Source organism: Tinamus guttatus, unplaced genomic scaffold, assembly GCF_059628265.1.
Source record: "Tinamus guttatus ecotype Peru unplaced genomic scaffold, ASM5962826v1 Tinamus_guttatus_pri_ptg000314l, whole genome shotgun sequence".
Lineage (NCBI taxonomy): Eukaryota > Metazoa > Chordata > Aves > Tinamiformes > Tinamidae > Tinamus > Tinamus guttatus.
Genome location: NW_028288848.1, coordinates 245633 through 262516, shown reverse-complemented (window position 1 = coordinate 262516; position 16884 = coordinate 245633). Strand labels below are relative to the sequence as shown.

The 16884-nt window shown below is 40.7% G+C and overlaps 1 protein-coding gene across 1 annotated transcript; it reads left to right on the top strand.

The window, feature by feature from the left end:
• The first annotated feature begins 5922 nt into the window (after positions 1–5922).
• Positions 5923–16593, top strand: LOC104574973 (pancreatic lipase-related protein 2). The gene is made up of 13 exons (XM_088528842.1): positions 5923–5929; positions 6043–6141; positions 6613–6785; positions 8357–8482; positions 9474–9608; positions 11958–12066; positions 12677–12793; positions 12883–13005; positions 13292–13410; positions 14114–14243; positions 14520–14631; positions 15411–15578; positions 16367–16593. The coding sequence occupies exons 1-13, from the start codon at positions 5923–5925 to the stop codon at positions 16428–16430; spliced, it is 1482 nt and encodes a 493-aa protein (XP_088384968.1). The 3' UTR covers positions 16431–16593.
• The last annotated feature ends 291 nt before the right edge of the window (positions 16594–16884 follow it).

The window sequence follows — 16884 nt, the reverse complement described above, 5'->3', positions numbered from 1 at the left end:
TCTTTGTCTATACACGCTAGCAATTCCCTAGGGGATGCTATAGACAAACTGGCTTCCACATGACCTCCATCTAAGCTAAGAAATTCATTAACTGTTTTCAATCTCAAATTGAAATGAGAAAGTGTTCCTTTTAAAATGTTTTTTATTCACATTATCTTTCTGTGAAAGCCTTGGTAATTTATACATCACTGCACTTGAAACACAGTTGCTGAGTTTTCTCTGGAGAACATGTTTCTCAGTGAGTGTTTTGCTCCTCTTTTTCCTACTAATGTGAAGGCCACTACTGTCAGAATGCATTTATGTCCTTGATAATTTTCAAGCTGACGTTTGTAAAACCATCTGGATGTGTCTGCCTATTTACTGTTGGAGGTTACTACAAAAAACAGCGTTTCCTGGCTCCTCTTAAGCCATGAAACTGGAGGAAGGAAAAAACGGCTACTCCTAATGCATGCTAAACCTCAGAATTCATCATCCTGAGCTGTGATCTGCAGCACTGTGCAGAACCCCTGATATACACTGACAGTGAAACTTGGTATCAAATGTGCATCAACCCCACACATTTACCAGATTGACATTTCTCAAAACACAGAGCAGATGGAAAAGCAAAAATAAATAAGATGATGAATGTATGATGTCTCTTGACAAATCCTGTTCTCAGCTAGTGGTGTATATTTGCTCTAGGGGATACAGTAATACGGATGTATTTCTTACAGTAGTGAACTATTTAAAGTAGTTCATAACTACTCTTGCAAGGGGCTCTGTGTCACAGAACTCTCATGCACAAATTGCTAACTGTGGAAACTGCACTAAAACATCTGAGCATCTTCAGTATTGCTGGCCACCTAGGAGACATTTCAGATGGGTCTGATTTTCACAGGAAGGTGTTCAACGATTTCTAAAGATGCTTCATCACTAATAGAGGCAGCAGAATTGCTATCTATATCGCTCATATGCCCATATTTTGTCAGATCTGGCACCTGGCATTCTTTATCTTTTTCCATGGCTCCCCAACCTCTTCACTACCCACACTTAGCTAATGAGCTATATCAGTCTGATGAGCTACAGGTCCTGTAAGTGCTGCCTAATTTCCTTCTTCCTGTCACTGAATATAGACTTCACTGTGATCATTTCTTATCAATTAGATCTGTTTTATCTGAAGTTACATACTTGGCTTCAGCACGAGCAATAATTAAAGATGAGCTGCAGTCAGTGACCACTTCCTCCAGAGTCCTCTAAGACTTGCACTGCTTTACCAACAGATAGCACCGAAACCCAGATGCAAACAGTAAGACAGACTTCACGAAGAGTAAGAAGTGACACATATTCAGGACGGTGTTTTTACATTGGCTAGCATTCTAGGTCCTACCCAGCATAGCTAGCATATAAGATGCTTATATTTAGTGTTATTTCTGATATTTTATCTTTTCCCAGACTATGCCTCCATCTCAAGACCACAAGCTGGTTTCTTATATGAGTTTTGAATTCATCCCAGGCTACTTCCTGCCCTCAGGCACTTGATTCATTCCTTTGAGTAAGGGTGACTGGCACTCTAACCCAGTTGCCGGAATAGATGATCATGGCAACAACCATCTTGTAGATAACAGCGTAGGTCTTGCAGGTTGAGGTCTTGCTCAGGAACTGAATGACCAGGGTTGTGACATGTTCTTAGACTCAGCTCATGCTCAGTCTCCAGAGCAGAGGAAAGAGGACTGCATGGTGGGCATGGCCTCTGGTCACTAAGGTCATGGATAACATGGATTATCATCATCCCTTCCTTCTGTTCCAGACACACTTTTTAATGAAAGTGTCTGTGGTGTCTCTGCTCCAAAGTGGACTCACGGTTCATGTTCAGAACTCACAAACCAGTGAGAAAGTTAGAAAAGAAAGATAATTAATTTGTGAATCCTACATGGCCTAAGAGGACATAGATTAGTCAAAATGATACTGGGTGGAGGAATATAAATAACTTTAACATCAAAAGCACAGGTTTCCATAAACTCTCAAATGCTTATGTGAACAGTTAAACTTTTTGTGGGTCTCACTTTTGAATTTAGGCATCTATATTCCACCCAGTTTGTACCAAAAATTTTCCTACTTCCTTCCTTCCTTAAAAAAGAATCTAGCCTACTCTCTGCAAATAAAAAAACAAATAGGCTTGATTACAGCAAAACATGCTTCACAGAATATGTGCACTGAGGTATTTGCCTGACATTAGTCAGATAACTTGATCAGCTATCTCATAGCTGATCACTTCAAAGGGATGACAATGAAATTAAGTTCATATTCCGAACTGCCCTGCAGAGATGGTTCACTTCACCGACTATAACAGGAGCATACGATAAATGGCTAACTTATTTAAGTATTTCAAGCTGACTGGTATGAACGTGGCACACTAGAATCAATTCCCCCTAGGAATGAAACGGAATCTTGTTTTTAATTAAATCAATTGCAAAACTTTATGAGGTGAAAGTTTTGATAAATCAGAAGTTACGAGAGAGATGAAAAGACAGGAAAAGGCAATATTTTTATATCCATCAGTCAGACTATCATTCCTACAAAGATTCTCAGTCACTCTTAGGAAACCTGTAATTAGATACCATGTGGGCAGGTCCGCACCCACTGCTGTGGGATTGAATCCAACTGAAAAGAGCTGGCAACAACCAGCCCATGACAGGGAGCTCTCTGAACAGAGGTTACAAAGCAACAACAACTTCTACATTTAGAGTGGTAAGTGACTGAAAAATCAAAAGAATTCTTGGATAATTGTACTTGCTGCCTGCTGTTTGGGGTTGGAGAACTGTAGGGTTCCCTGCTTAATAAAAGGCAGGCTCGATGGTGTGGTCTGAGCCAAAAGGAACAAGAAGGACTCGGAGGGATCCTGAGGCTACAAGACTTGTGGCATCTCAATTCTGGAAAATTCTAGTAGGAGATAATAACTTCTGGGGAGCGATAATGCAATGCAGCTAGGAAAAGTGGGCGGATTCAGCAGGGTTAAAGCGGTTCAACAGAATATTTTTCAAAGGAAGATCAGAATGATGATAATTGTAGGTAGAATCTTTTTTTCTTTTAAGGAAAATGCATGAGGGCTCTGGTAAAAGTTGAAGTCAAGAAGGAGGAAAAATTAAATGGGCTATAAAATAAAATGAGAGGCACTGCAAATTTTAAAGACAGAATGGAAGCTGGGAAGAACTACAGTTCCCTTCTATGGTATAATGTGGCAAATAAAAGCTGTTTTAGTTCACTGCCACAAAGAGAAAAAAAATGGACTAGTCGTCCAGAGAGGATATTCTGCACTTCAGAAATGGAGAAAGGCAAATAGCGTTGGGCTGAGGTTTGATTAAATTTAGCAATAGCCTAATCACTAAGAGGAATGGTGAAGGCCCTCTGGAAAGACAGATAAACAGCCTCATGATAGCTGCCCATCAGCTGAAGGTTCCTTAGGTAGGACTGAACAGGCACAGCAACCTCCCAAAATTGTATCTTGCTTTTTCTGATGTTGGTACTTACATTACATAATTGTAATTGTCTCTGTAAATTTTAAGTCTGATAACAGAGTGAGGATTAGTCAGGATATTGCAAAATGCCCTGAATTGGGAAGCCAAGGACCCCTACAAACATCTTGGAAACCCAGTTTTATTTCAGTCTCTAATGATGAGCAAGTATGCGTACAACTCATTCTTATTTTTTTATTGAGCTACTTTTATGGAGCTTTCCATATAAAACTCAAGTGATTTCTTGGTACTAATTATCAAGATTCCCCCTTTGCCTCCTTTTGTATGGCCTGAGGATGTTTTACCTCTGTCTTATCTATCTCTCTTTTTTCTTAATCACAGAGTTAACAAATCTCTACTTAAAAAAAAAAGTGCATCAGCCATCCTGTATCCTGTTACTGCTCAGCACAGAAGCACACAGGGTGATAAGAGAATGGTGAGTAAAATACTTAGAATTTAGGTAAATTAAATGTTTTGTTTCAAATAATCTCACTGCAGTTGTAAAAAAATGCTGGTAATTAAAAATCCTATCCCTTAGTCTTGCTTCTCTTGAATATTCTGTATGTGCATGTTTGTGCATATGTCCTGAGAAGGTGATTAGGGTACATGAGAGGCTTAAATTATATTGTTGACGAGCATTGGGCAGACTTTGTCCTATCTCACAAACCATCTCCGAGTGGCCCATGAATCACAAGTTGAGCAATGCTGCCCAAAAGGGACCTCAGTGGCCTCTTGTGAAGGACAACTCATACTCCAGTGCATGTTTCATAAGTCAGGATAACAGTCTATGAACGTGCACAATCTTTTTTTGTTGCTGTTGTTGGAAATAGGTAGTGTGGGCTTGGAAGCTCAGGAAACTATTACCAGCAGTAAGAACTCAGCAAGACTGAGTTTAAATTCACAAACAAGTCATTCCAGTTCCTCTTGTTGAGTACTAAGCATCTTAAAAGAAGAGAAAGAATTTTCCCCATAAAATTGCATACTGCCTCAACTCCTTTCATGAAAGTATCATTTCTTGACCTCTTTGCACTGTCCTTTTTGTCTTTGGATTACCAGGCTCATACAGAAAGCCTAGCCCTTAGAAACTGGCTTCTATCCAAACCATACACCTTTCTTAACAAAAAGATGGATCAATAACAGCCCTTAACAGCCAACAAGAACAGTCTTTTGCATCTTCCATCACTTATCTAGCTACCCTCTGTCTTCTAATGAAAAATATGTGAAAAGAAGTCCCTGAGCACTCTTGTTCAGCAGCAATTTCCCACATTTTCTAATACCATTTCTGGTTTGTAATACGTTCTGAGAAGAGGTACTGTATAGACTATAGACCATAAACTGTATTTTCATCCCTTTTTATGACAAATCTACTACTTTAGAGCTGTCCCTAAGGGTTTGGAGTCTGAAAAAGGGAACACTGTCCCTCATGCTATACTGTTCTCAGCACAGACTGGCCATTATGAATATGAGACCTCTTGAGAAATCTCGAGTATTTTATAGGCTGAACTGACCAGCCATCCATAAACATATCTCACTGAGCTCTCCAATTCACCTGACAATCCATGTCTTCTGAGATTTTTGTGCACAATCATCAGGTTCTTAGAATGATGCCTGAAGTACCTACCAGAATGGCCTCCTTCATTTTTCTAATGATTAGGACCTCTCCCTTCTTGTCTGTCGCCAGCTGTTTGGAATGACTCCTGATCCTTTTCTCTCCTACCAACTGCCAACTTTCCTCTCTGCTTTCCACTCTTCCCAAGAAGATTTTCTCTCTCTTACCACATTGTATTCTCTTGATGTCACCAGTGGCCATACTAGTATTGGCCACAGAACTGTACCTCAAAAGAAATCTGATGCTTCCTCTCAGTTTTGTTCTTTGCAACTTTTATTCACAGCTTCTTAGATATTTGGGCTTGCTCCTCTGCCCTATCCCACTTCCAATGAACTATTAACCACACAAGGGACTTCAGCTACCAGGACTTAATGACAGTGCTCGGATCCATGATGTCCGCACTCTGACCATTTGGCTTGGGTAGGAAATCAAGGAAATCCAGCTTCCACAGAGATGCCAGCAACTGTCTTTGCCCCAGGGATGCATTTTCTGGCTCATGTTCAGCTTGGTGTGCACCAGGATTGCCATGTGTCTTTTTGCAAAGCCATTTTCTACCTGCTCAGCCCCCCAGCCTATACTGGTGCATGGGGATAGTCTCTACCAGGTTCAGGACTTTGCATTTTCCCTTGTATTATACTCTTTTAAAAAGGATAAATCACTCTAAAATGCTTAACCTGTATATTCCATTTGCTTTAGGTGATTCGAATGTGTATTGTTGCATTTTGTCTCCTTGGCCCAGTAACAGGTGAGATGATACACTATCTATAAAAACTATCACTAGAAGTTGAATAAAGACAAAATAAATAACATATATATGAAAAAATGACCGGTATCCTTTATGTTGAAATTGTGGTATGATTTGCGTATTGTGTATGATAATGTCCATTATTGTGTGTAGAAGTAAGGCTAAAGGTTTTACTCCACTTAAATTTCTTTATTAAGAATTCAAGAGATATAAGATTGTGTTGAAAATTCGTGTAGGAGAATTTTACAGTTCTGTAAAGACTGTTATTTATAAGGAGCAGTTCAGTGAACAGAATGGTTAGTGTGACCAACAGTGCTAGAAATTAAAAGTTGGGCATAAGTGGGTAAAAGAGACTTTGACCTCAAAAAGACTGGAATCTTAAAATAAATGACAATATCATTCACAACAGAAGGTGATTGCATAAATACCCTTCATTCCTCGAAACACACGGCCTTGGGGCGGGAAGCATGCAGAAGCAAGTCTAATGAACATTTCTTAAAGGGGATTCTAAGATACAGATATATTTACAAGCCTAGAAAATGTTGTCAAAAGAATGTCCTGGAATTTTCTTGGTTCAGCTCAAATCATTTACCTTTCATTTTGTTACCTACTTCAGGCAATATCCATAAACAATCAATCAAACAAACAAAAAACCTGAATCTAGGTCATAACTAATCATAAAATTATAGTCTTAGTTTTTTGCCCCTCTGGTTCTTGCAGTCTCAAACTTCTCATCCAGCTGTAAGAGGTTCCAAAATACTAACGAGTCGTTTTGTGTACTCTAGGTAAAGAAATTTGCTACGACAGGCTTGGCTGTTTTACAGACGACCCACCCTGGGCTGGGATACCAGGGAGACTCCTGACAGGTCTGCCTGACTCTCCAGAACACATGAACATCAGCTTTTCTCTCTACACAAGAGAAACGGGAAATAACTCACAGGTGACACTTCTTACTTCAACATCAAGAACAAACTAAGCTACGTATGTTTGTAAACTTGTTGAAAAGTCTGGGTCACTCATCATGGGCAATAAGAGGGTAGTGATTGAATTTTGGTGTTATATGGGGTGAAGCATGAAAAAAAAAATGTGCAAGACACAACAGCTTTCCTAGCAGTTTTCTATACAAGCATGTGGGTTATGGAGCACTAACTTTTGCATGCATTTTGCTCTCAGAAAAGTCAAGGACTTGCTTGCTCAAATAAGCAACCTTATGGGTATTTAGATAGCGGAGCAAATGTTGATACCTTAGCCATGTAGAAATTGAGTCAATATTGTTACTTTCAAAAAATAAAAGTAAGTCTGAAGCAGAACAACTCTAGCACAGTTTTAAAACCTCCAGTTTTTCCTCAAAATCTGTGTGATTATACACGCTTACCTGCCCTTCTGCTTTCTGCAAATAAGAAGGAATCACTCTGGCTGCTTATTCTTTGTAATACGGAGTGGAGCAACCTGTAAGGCTCCAAGGCTGGGACTGCATCACTTTAGGAAAAGCACATGAAGCTGCAAGTTCCTGGAGCTTGTGTCATCTGTGCTGTACAGGGACATTTGGGATTCCACTGGTGTGGCCTGGGATGACATCACTGTCACTGCAGACATCACAGCTTGCAACAATCCTGGTTGCCATGCGGAGAATCAAGCTCAGGTTCTCTAGGGGCGAAAAGTTATACTCGTAATAAATGCTTCTATCTGCAGAGCAGGGAGAATGATATTCACTTTGCACTCAGCACTGAGATTATCCAGGCTTTTCTGTTGTTCACAAAATAAGACAGGACAAAATATACCTTGCACTATTCCCTGCCATTAAACCTAACTATGATCTGAGGGCACAGCCCTTCCACACCCAGGCTCCCTGAGCTTGCGTCCCAACCCCTGTATTTATCTGGAAATAATACAGATGGTCAGAGATCATTCTCAGAGTAAAAGGAAGGAAGATGATTAAACAATTTGCAAGAATGTATGGTGAACCAAGATCAGTTTAACCATTGTTGCCTATAGTATCAAATTCTTTGAGCCATTCTGGAGTAGCTAATAACAAGAACATCTGTAGAAATGCCTCTAGTACAGACGAAAGCCATTTCTTAGGTGCAAAGCAGCACATGGAAGCCAGAGATCAGGTGGACTAAAAGGCAAAAGCAAAGAAGTGTGGGGCTGGTGAACTGGTCTCTGGAGGACCTCATCCAGCTCAGGTCACTATTTGGTGACACTTTGGCTCCTTTAGGCTGCTTTATATGCTGTGTAAAGGGATTCTTTCTTCATTAAGAGGAATAGGTAAGGGCAGCAGGAACACCTGCCCTCATACAGGGAGGCACAACTTCTTTGGCAGCTGTGTTGGAACTGAGAAGGGTGAGATGCTGAGGTGACTGGCTTCCAAAAATTAAAGACTTTGACCATTCAAAGGAGTTCTGTAAGTCCCACTGAGGGGTCAGTGTTGATGATGTGATATTTTGCTACCTTCTTTAAAAGGGAAGGATAGATAAAAGATCTAACTTTCATTTTGCTTTCCTCACACAGGTGATCTCAGCAATAAACTCCTCAACCATCCAAAACTCACATTTTTCCTCACGCAAGAAAACTTCTTTCATCATTCATGGATTTGGCAGCACTGGAAAAAAAGGCTGGGTTGTAGAAATGTGCTTGGTATGAGAGAGTATCCTCTGGTTTCCATCAGCAGCTGTAGCTGCATTCAGACATTATTACTTGGACACTGATGTTCACCTTCCATTTTGCCATTCACTAGGAAGTATTGACAGAAGACAAACAAAAGCTCTTGTAATTTCTCCTTCTTCCACACTGGCAGGGAAGGGGACTGACTAGACAAAGATCACCACAGGACACAAATTCACAGAGCAGTAGAACTATTTTTTTTCAAAAAGCTATGAGTACTTGTAATCTAAAATCTTAAATTTCAAAATTTTCCAGCTGAAAGGAAAGAGCAATTCTAATCGCTCCTCCAAGCTACAAACTATGCTTGTGGTGTGCATAAAGGAGAGAGAAGGCAGTCCAGAATTCAATGCATGATCATTTTAGGCTTCTGTTTTCCTTGTTATTTACACTCAGCTGTTTAGTCTGTGTTAATTTTTGTTTCCGATCCTTGTTCTTTCCCAAACCTTAAGTCTTAGTAACAGAAAGCTGCAAGAGATCAGTGACCCTCTGTAAGACTGTGACAATACAGGAGTAACATTTACACTAGCTTTCCTTGCTAAAATAAAAACTTCCTACTTGGCTCAGAGCCTTTCTATTTTAATATGACTTTCTCAGTTTCTAATACACTTGAAAAATAAGTCTATTTCATATTGTATTTATTCTGTTAAATATCGATGACCAAGAAAGTCACACATTGCACACAGCAGCTACTGTGCATTTGTGTGGTCTTTCCAATTTATTTCAAATATGTATACAAATAGGTTAAAAACTAAAACAGTTTGATCATTTTCTTTAAAAATTGAGACTGTTTTGTGAGGAGATTCTTGTTTCAATACAGTGCAGGCTGCAGTGCAGCATTCTGTTTGTAAAGAATGAGAAAACCCACGAGGAAATTACAATGTAATTGTCTATTAGGATTTAAGGTGCATTTCTATTGACTATTTTTTTTTTTTTAAATACTTTGTTTTATGTGTTTCCACATTAGCTGCTGCTGGAAGTGGAAAACAGGAACTGCATTGCTGTTGACTGGAAAGACGGCGCAAAAGGCACCTACGCCAGCGCAGTGAATAACCTCCGTGTGGTTGGGGCTGAGATTGCTTATTTCATAAAAACCCTACAGGTGAGAGAAACAGCTTTACCACCTGCAATTCACAGTGCATATCGTTGGGTTGTGATACTGCTACTTTGATATTTACCCTTGTCCAGTACAGTTGGCCAGTGCTTCGGGAAATGTTGTGCAAAGGATGTAGTTTAGACCCGTCTAATAACTTTTAATGCCATGAGGACTTTATACAGCCACAGAAGACACAAATGAAGCTAAAGGAGTTGAAAAGATGTGCCAGTAACTAAAGATGAGTAGATGACAACATTTCCATATGACGATACATGCAAGAAGGCATGTAGCAGAGGTGAGGCATGTCTCACAGATTGCTTGTTAGGATTGCTCATCAATCTTGGTCTTAGAATCATAGAATCATAGAATGCTTAGGGTTGGAAGGGACCTCTAGAGATCATCTAGTCCAACCCCCCTGCATACGCAGGGACACCTAAAGCACGTGGCACAGGACTGCATCCAAGCGGGTTTTGAAGATCTCCAGAGAAGGAGACTCCACAACCTCTCTGGGCAGCCTGTTCCAGTGCTCTGTCACCCTCACTGTTAAGAAATTTTTCCTTAAGTTCCTATGGAATTTTTGATGTTTCAGTTTCCGGCCATTTCCTCTAGTCCTATCAGTGGCCACCACTGAAAAGAGACCATGACCGTCCTCTGCACTCCCTCCCTTGAGGTATTTATATACACTGATTAGATCCCCTCTCAGCCTTCTCTTCTCCAGGCTGAACAGGCCCAGCTCCCTCAGCCTCTCCTCATAGGGCAGATGTTCCAGGCCCCTGATCATCCTTGTAGCCCTGCGCTGGACTCTCTCCAGCAGCTCCACATCCCTCTTGTACTGTGGAGCCCAGAACTGGACACAGTACTCCAGATGCGGCCTCACCAGGGCCGAGTAGAGGGGCAGGATCACCTCCCTCGACCTGCTGGAGACGCTCTTCTTAATGCAGCCCAGGATCCCATTGGCCTTCTTGGCCACGAGGGCACACTGCTGCCTCATGGTCAACTTGTCGTCCACCATGACACCCAGGTCTTTCTCCGCAGAGCTGCTCTCCACAAGCTCAGTCCCCAGCCTGTACTGGTGTCTGGGGTTATTCCTCCCCAGGTGCAGGACCTTGCACTTGGCCTTGTTGAACTGCATGAGGTTTTTCACCGCCCAGTTGTCCAGTCTGTCCAGGTCCCTCTGGATGGCAGCACAGCCCTCTGGGGTATCGGCTACTCCTCCCAGTTTGGTATCATCAGCAAACTTGCTGAGAGAGCACTCTGTGCCTTCATCCAGGTCATTGATGAATAAATTGAACAGGACTGGACCAAGGACTGACCCCTGGGGGACCCCACTAGCCACAGGCCTCCAACTAGACTCTGCACCGCTGATCACCACTCTCTGGGCCCTGCCATCCAGCCAGTTCCTAATCCATCTCACTGTCCACTCATCTATCCCACACTTCCGGAGCTTGCCCAGGAGGATGTTGTGAGGGACGGTGTCAAAAGCCTTGGTGAAGTCGAGATAGACGACATCCACCGCTCTCCCCTCTTGCTTAGGCTTTCTAGAAAAGTAAAGCTGCACTGTAAGTGGAAGAACTGCAGGACAAAGTCTCTTCAGGAAAACTGTCATCTACCAAAAAAAGCAGATAGGCAGATACTGCAAAGCTTTTATTATTATTATTATTATTATTGGCATGTGCATTATTATTCAAAACTTAGTGAAAATCTCTTGCATTAGCGATTACTCCTTGTTGTCTAAGATTGTTGCAAACCCCGGCAAGTCCCCGAGTGAAATGTATCCTCTGCAGCCTACACACTGAATATTTTCCATTTCCATTTTCAAAGCTTGTGTAATATGTAAAAGGACCAGTTTGCACAGGAGATGTTCAGCAAAAAGAAGAATGGACGTCACTGCAACTCTGTTTCCCAGGGAAAATTTTGTGGGCTGATACAATTACAGTCTCTAAGTGCACACATGGAGAACGGATGAGCAGTAACAGGGGGCTCCATAATAGAGCTGATGAAGATAAAACAAGTTCATATTTATGGAAACTGAAATTAGGGGCTAATCCAAATGTAAAAAAAGTTCATACTTTGACACCATAGGTAATTAAAGACAGTAACCATATGCCAAGACTGTGTTGGTGAATCCCTCATATGACTGGGCATTTAAAATTCAAGATTGGATCTTCTTCTACCAAATTTTAGTGTAATTTAGACAATAAACAGTTCAGGGAATTCATGCACTGTTGGGTATACAGGAAGACAGACTAGTTGTTCCTAACCACCCTCAATGTAAGACTCCATCCTTGCTTGATATTTAAAGGACTGTTCTTGTCTCTCCCTTCCCTCCTTCTTCTCCTCACTCCTTATAATCAGGAAATCTTCAAGTATTCCCCTTCTGAAATCCATCTAATTGGCCACAGTCTTGGTGCACATACTGCAGGAGAAGCGGGAAGGAGAACCCAAGGCATTGGACGAATAACAGGTAGGTTATATTGGTATATATAGGATACCACATTCCCAAAGGAAAGATGACACAACAAGGTACAGAACCACTTCTGTTATTTTTCCTGTTTCTTCTCCCGATGCATTACCACTAACTACTTTACTATACGAAATGATTTGTTATTGGTATTAATGATAGAAAGTCATGCAGTTGTAGACCACTAGGCTAAGAGGCTAGAATTAAATTATAGTCTCTCCTGTAGACACCTTGCATAAGAATAGGCAAACTCAGTGCTTCTCAAAAGCAGCAGTGACTGTTGTATCTTCCATTCTTTAATGACTAAAAGACTTAGCATCCTCTAAAGGACTCTGTTAATATGCTTGTCACATTACTGTCATTTGTTGGACTGCATTAAGCACTACACCAAGGTAAAGCTAAGGAAAAACAGTAAGGAATATGTTTTACTTCTGTTGCAATGAGTTTGCAGAAATGTTCACAAGCCGTATTACAGCACACAGTCCAGCTTAGAATTCACATTATTACTCAGCGTGTCTGGAGCGTTATTTATTCCTGATATTATAAGTTGGAAAAAGACATGTATTTGTGTGTTTTTTGCATCCCTCCCTCAGTCAATAATATTTTTCTTTAGGTTTGGACCCTGCTGGGCCTTATTTTGAAGGTACTCCTCCCGAGGTGAGACTGGACCCCACAGACGCGAGCTTTGTCGATATTATTCACAGTAATGCTGCCGAATTTCCTGCCATGGGTAAGTGCTCACGGGCAAGCAAATATCCACAGAGATGGGCACGTCAAGGGGTATCCCAAAACACTAACATCAGCACCCGTGTATCTCAGGGTATGGAATGTATAACACCACGGGACACCTTGACTTCTACCCGAACGGAGGAAATGCAATGCATGGATGCAATGATTTCATTGCACGGATGCAACAAGAAGAGTTTGAGCTTCTCATTGCAGGTAAATTCAAAATATTTTCTTTCAGTTCTGAAGCACGAATTGTGAAGGCCAATAACAGACCAATAAATCTATCTTGATAGTTTGGGCAAACTGGTACGATGTTCTTATGAGAAGTCAAAACACTGACTTCTACTGCAAATAGAAATGTGTAAATTCACACAAAAGATAGATTGCAAGACCCTGCTACTGTTTAACTCTGTGGCTTAGCTATTTTCAAAGAGGGGCAACTCCTATACCAGATAGCTGAAGATTATTACACAAATGGTCATAAAATTTGTTCCAACAGATGCTACCTTCAACAGGGGGTGCCATCACTCACGTAGCCATGAGTTTTATTTTGAAAGCATCCTCTATCCCACCGGCTTCATTGGATATCCCTGTGAGACATACAAGTCCTTTGAGTCGGTAAGTAGATTGACTCAGGAATGTGCAAAAGCTATAATGAAAATAATCAAGGCCTCTGCGTGCATGAAAGCCGACGCTATGTACACACAGCACTGGGATGCTCCAGGAGCTCTGCAGCGAGCAGCAGAACTGGGGTGAGAAATCAACTCACCAAGGAACCAGTGCTGGCCCACAGCAAGACACGGGACACAGCTGCACCATCAGCTATTCCCCTGTGCTCTGGAGAAGGAATCTTGAAGCAGGGATGATACCACCAGAACAGGAAAAAGAAATAAACCCCCTGCAATCCTCACCATAACCCTCTATGCAAAGACCACGTACGTTAGCTATATCTGCCCTACTAACTGCTGGCTGTAAGAAGAGGTATCTGAAGCTTCCAAAAGCCCTAAACATTCTCTAATTTACAGTTAACACCTAAGAAATGTTTTAATTTGCCTACAAGTAAATGTATCTATAAATGACGTTTAAAATACACATGCTCCTTCTTTTTCCCCCTATTTTTCCCCTATTTTAAATGGGGAGTTTCAGATCATCATCCCCACAAGCATCAAACCTGCTCATTCTACACCCACTTGAGCAAGATATAACAATATAAAGTACTGCTACAGGTTTGCAAGCTTGGAACAGCATCTTGAGCCTTAATTTTGTTAGAGTTGGGATGACAAAACTACCCCTCATTAACTGATATTCTTATTTTTCCAAGGGAGACTGTTTCCCATGTCCCCAGGAAGGATGTCCAATGATGGGACACTACGCTGACAGATTTCCAGCTAAACTGAAGAGAATTAACCAAAAGTATTTTTTAAATACAGCAGCCGACCCACCTTTTACTAGTAAGTGCAGAAAGTCTGTAACAACTGGGCATGTGTTTGAAAAATTATTGCTTTGACATGATTTATAGTTACACATTTTTGTTGCTACCATAAACATCAGCTAAGACCTCCAAGAAAAAGTGCTGAATTAATCATGAGAATTCAACCTACCCGAGGTTTTCATTTGCTAACGTGAACAAATCCCATTCAGAAAAAGAGATAACTTTCCCAATTATTGGTATTTTTAGATCTCATGTATCAATGACAATCTAGTTTCTCTTTCTTTTTCTTATGTAGGCTGGAGACAAAGAGCATTTATCAAACTGTCTGGTGTAAAGAAAACAAGGGGGGACATAAATCTAGTTTTCCATGACAAAGAGGGAAACACAAAAGAATATCAAATTACCAGGTAAATTATTATTTCACTGTAGCATTTAATGTTGCTGTCCTTAATCTACACATCTTTTACATATTTAAGCATGTATTCTTGGTTGTAGTCATTCTAGCTGACATCAGGTATGGACAGAAGTTGTCACACACATAAGATCCATGAGGTCTGATGGATGCCTGCAGCATGGGAATAGAAATCACCTCCTTTACATGTGTCCTGGGACTCCAGCAATAAATTAAGACAGTTTGACAGAAGAGGCACTCTTTCTTTGAGCTGCTCTTGAGAAAAGATTAACACCTCCAGGATGCACAGACAGTAATTCCTACAGCACATACCAGTAATTCCTCTCCACACAGAGATAATATAGACAGAAACAAGTATTTCCATGTACCTTCCATGATCCTCTTCATGCACACACAGAGCAAAATCCCACAGAATTTCACAACTCTCCTCTACAGCCTTCTTAGAAAAATGTACCTGATCTTGTGATAAAAACTCAACACTCTGGGGCTGCTGAGGAGCTCAGGACGCCAATGACAGACCTGTTACCCTTATTTTCTTAATGCTCTCCTACCTCATATAAACCAAAAGTTTTCTGTGTTTCTTTTTATCCTGTCCAGTTCAGAGTGTAGCACAACAGAGTCCTGGTTCAGTGCCCTGTGCTCTTGTAAATAAGAGCAAAGTGCAAATTTTTGTCATAGAAGAGTGAGCAAACTGAGTGTTCTGGAGAACACTGCTTAGCTTTGAAACCTCCACGTTATTTCTGTTAGCGTCTGATGTCTTCATTCTATTTGCAGTGGAGTCCTTTCTCAAGATGAAATTTATACAAAATACCTTGATGTTGAAATTAACCCTAAACTTGTTAAAAAAGTTGAATTTCTCTGGATTAAAACTCCACTCACCCTGCTTTGGGCAAGACTGGGGGCAGATACAGTCAATATAACTCATGGAGAAGATGGACATAGGTAAGTATAAGCCTTTTACAGATAACAGTATCAGTATCAGAAGGAATATAGGGGAAAGTGCAGCAACTCTGGAAGACTGTAACCAGGAGGAGAGGCTTTCCAACTTGCACAATATACTCCAGGAAAGATGACTCCAGACAGACTGAAGTCCAGAAAACTAACAAGAGTGGAAGATTTGGAAGGATGATGTATGTGGAACAGCTGAAGGAATTGTTTTTCTCACTCAAATAAAGAGAAGTTTTGAGAAGCATAAAACCACTGGTGTGCAAGCTAGCTGTGGAGGGCCACTGTCAACTGTTCCACACACCCACCAAGTTTAGGTGAAGATGTGTTTTAAAATGGATGAGATACAGGTTACATATCAGAAAAAAAACCTTATAATTACATATTAGCATGGGTTATTTAGGAAAGTGTTTGAAACCCCCTTCACTGTGAACTCCTAAGGAAAAGTGCAGAGCATTGGTAGGGACAGTCTAGCTAAACAACTGGTCTCAGTAAAGGCAGCTTAAAAAGATGCTCTCCTGATGGGTTATTTAGAGCACAATTTCTGTGAACGTTCAGAAGAATTTCACTGATATCTCAAGAACCAAAATTTATTGTCCCCAAAAGAAAGAAATCCCTATTGCTACTGCTACTATACAAACTGCACTACAGTTTTAGGAAGGCTTAAGTATTTTTGTAGATCAAATTGACAACCTTCAAAGTAGCAGCTGACACTTTTCTTCTTTGTTTTTGTTTGAGAAAAAAATATATATATATATATTGACTCAACCTGTTCTCCTTCCCAGATCAACATTTTGTGGCCATGGAACTGTGACATATGGAGTTCCCCAGTTACTTACACCTTGCTAGAAGTCATTAGATACAACTGTTCTCCACACTGCAGCTGGGTAAACAAACAGTCCTCTGTGCAGGAATGTTTGTACACGTGGCTATTAAAGGAAAATTCATTCTTAAATTGGCTGTAGTTTCCTTTTTTTCAGCTCTGTGCGAATGCATTTGGCTATGATTCTTACCTGTGAAGTAACTGTTTCAAGTTTACTAGCCTTCTTCTCTACCTTCTTCCAGTTGCAATTGGTATTTTTTTGTCATGGCTAACAAGAATAATGCACAAAAAGACACAATTTTCTAGCTCTTTTGTCTTTTTCCTCTCTCTCTCTCTCAAAAAAAAAAAAAAAAAGTGAACCTGAAAGATGGTAACACCAGAAGCTACTTAGCTATTTTAAGAACCTCACAACGGTCAAAATTATTTCCCTCTTCTGGAACTCACAATGCATCTTCACTTAAATTCCAGCCTTGTAAATGC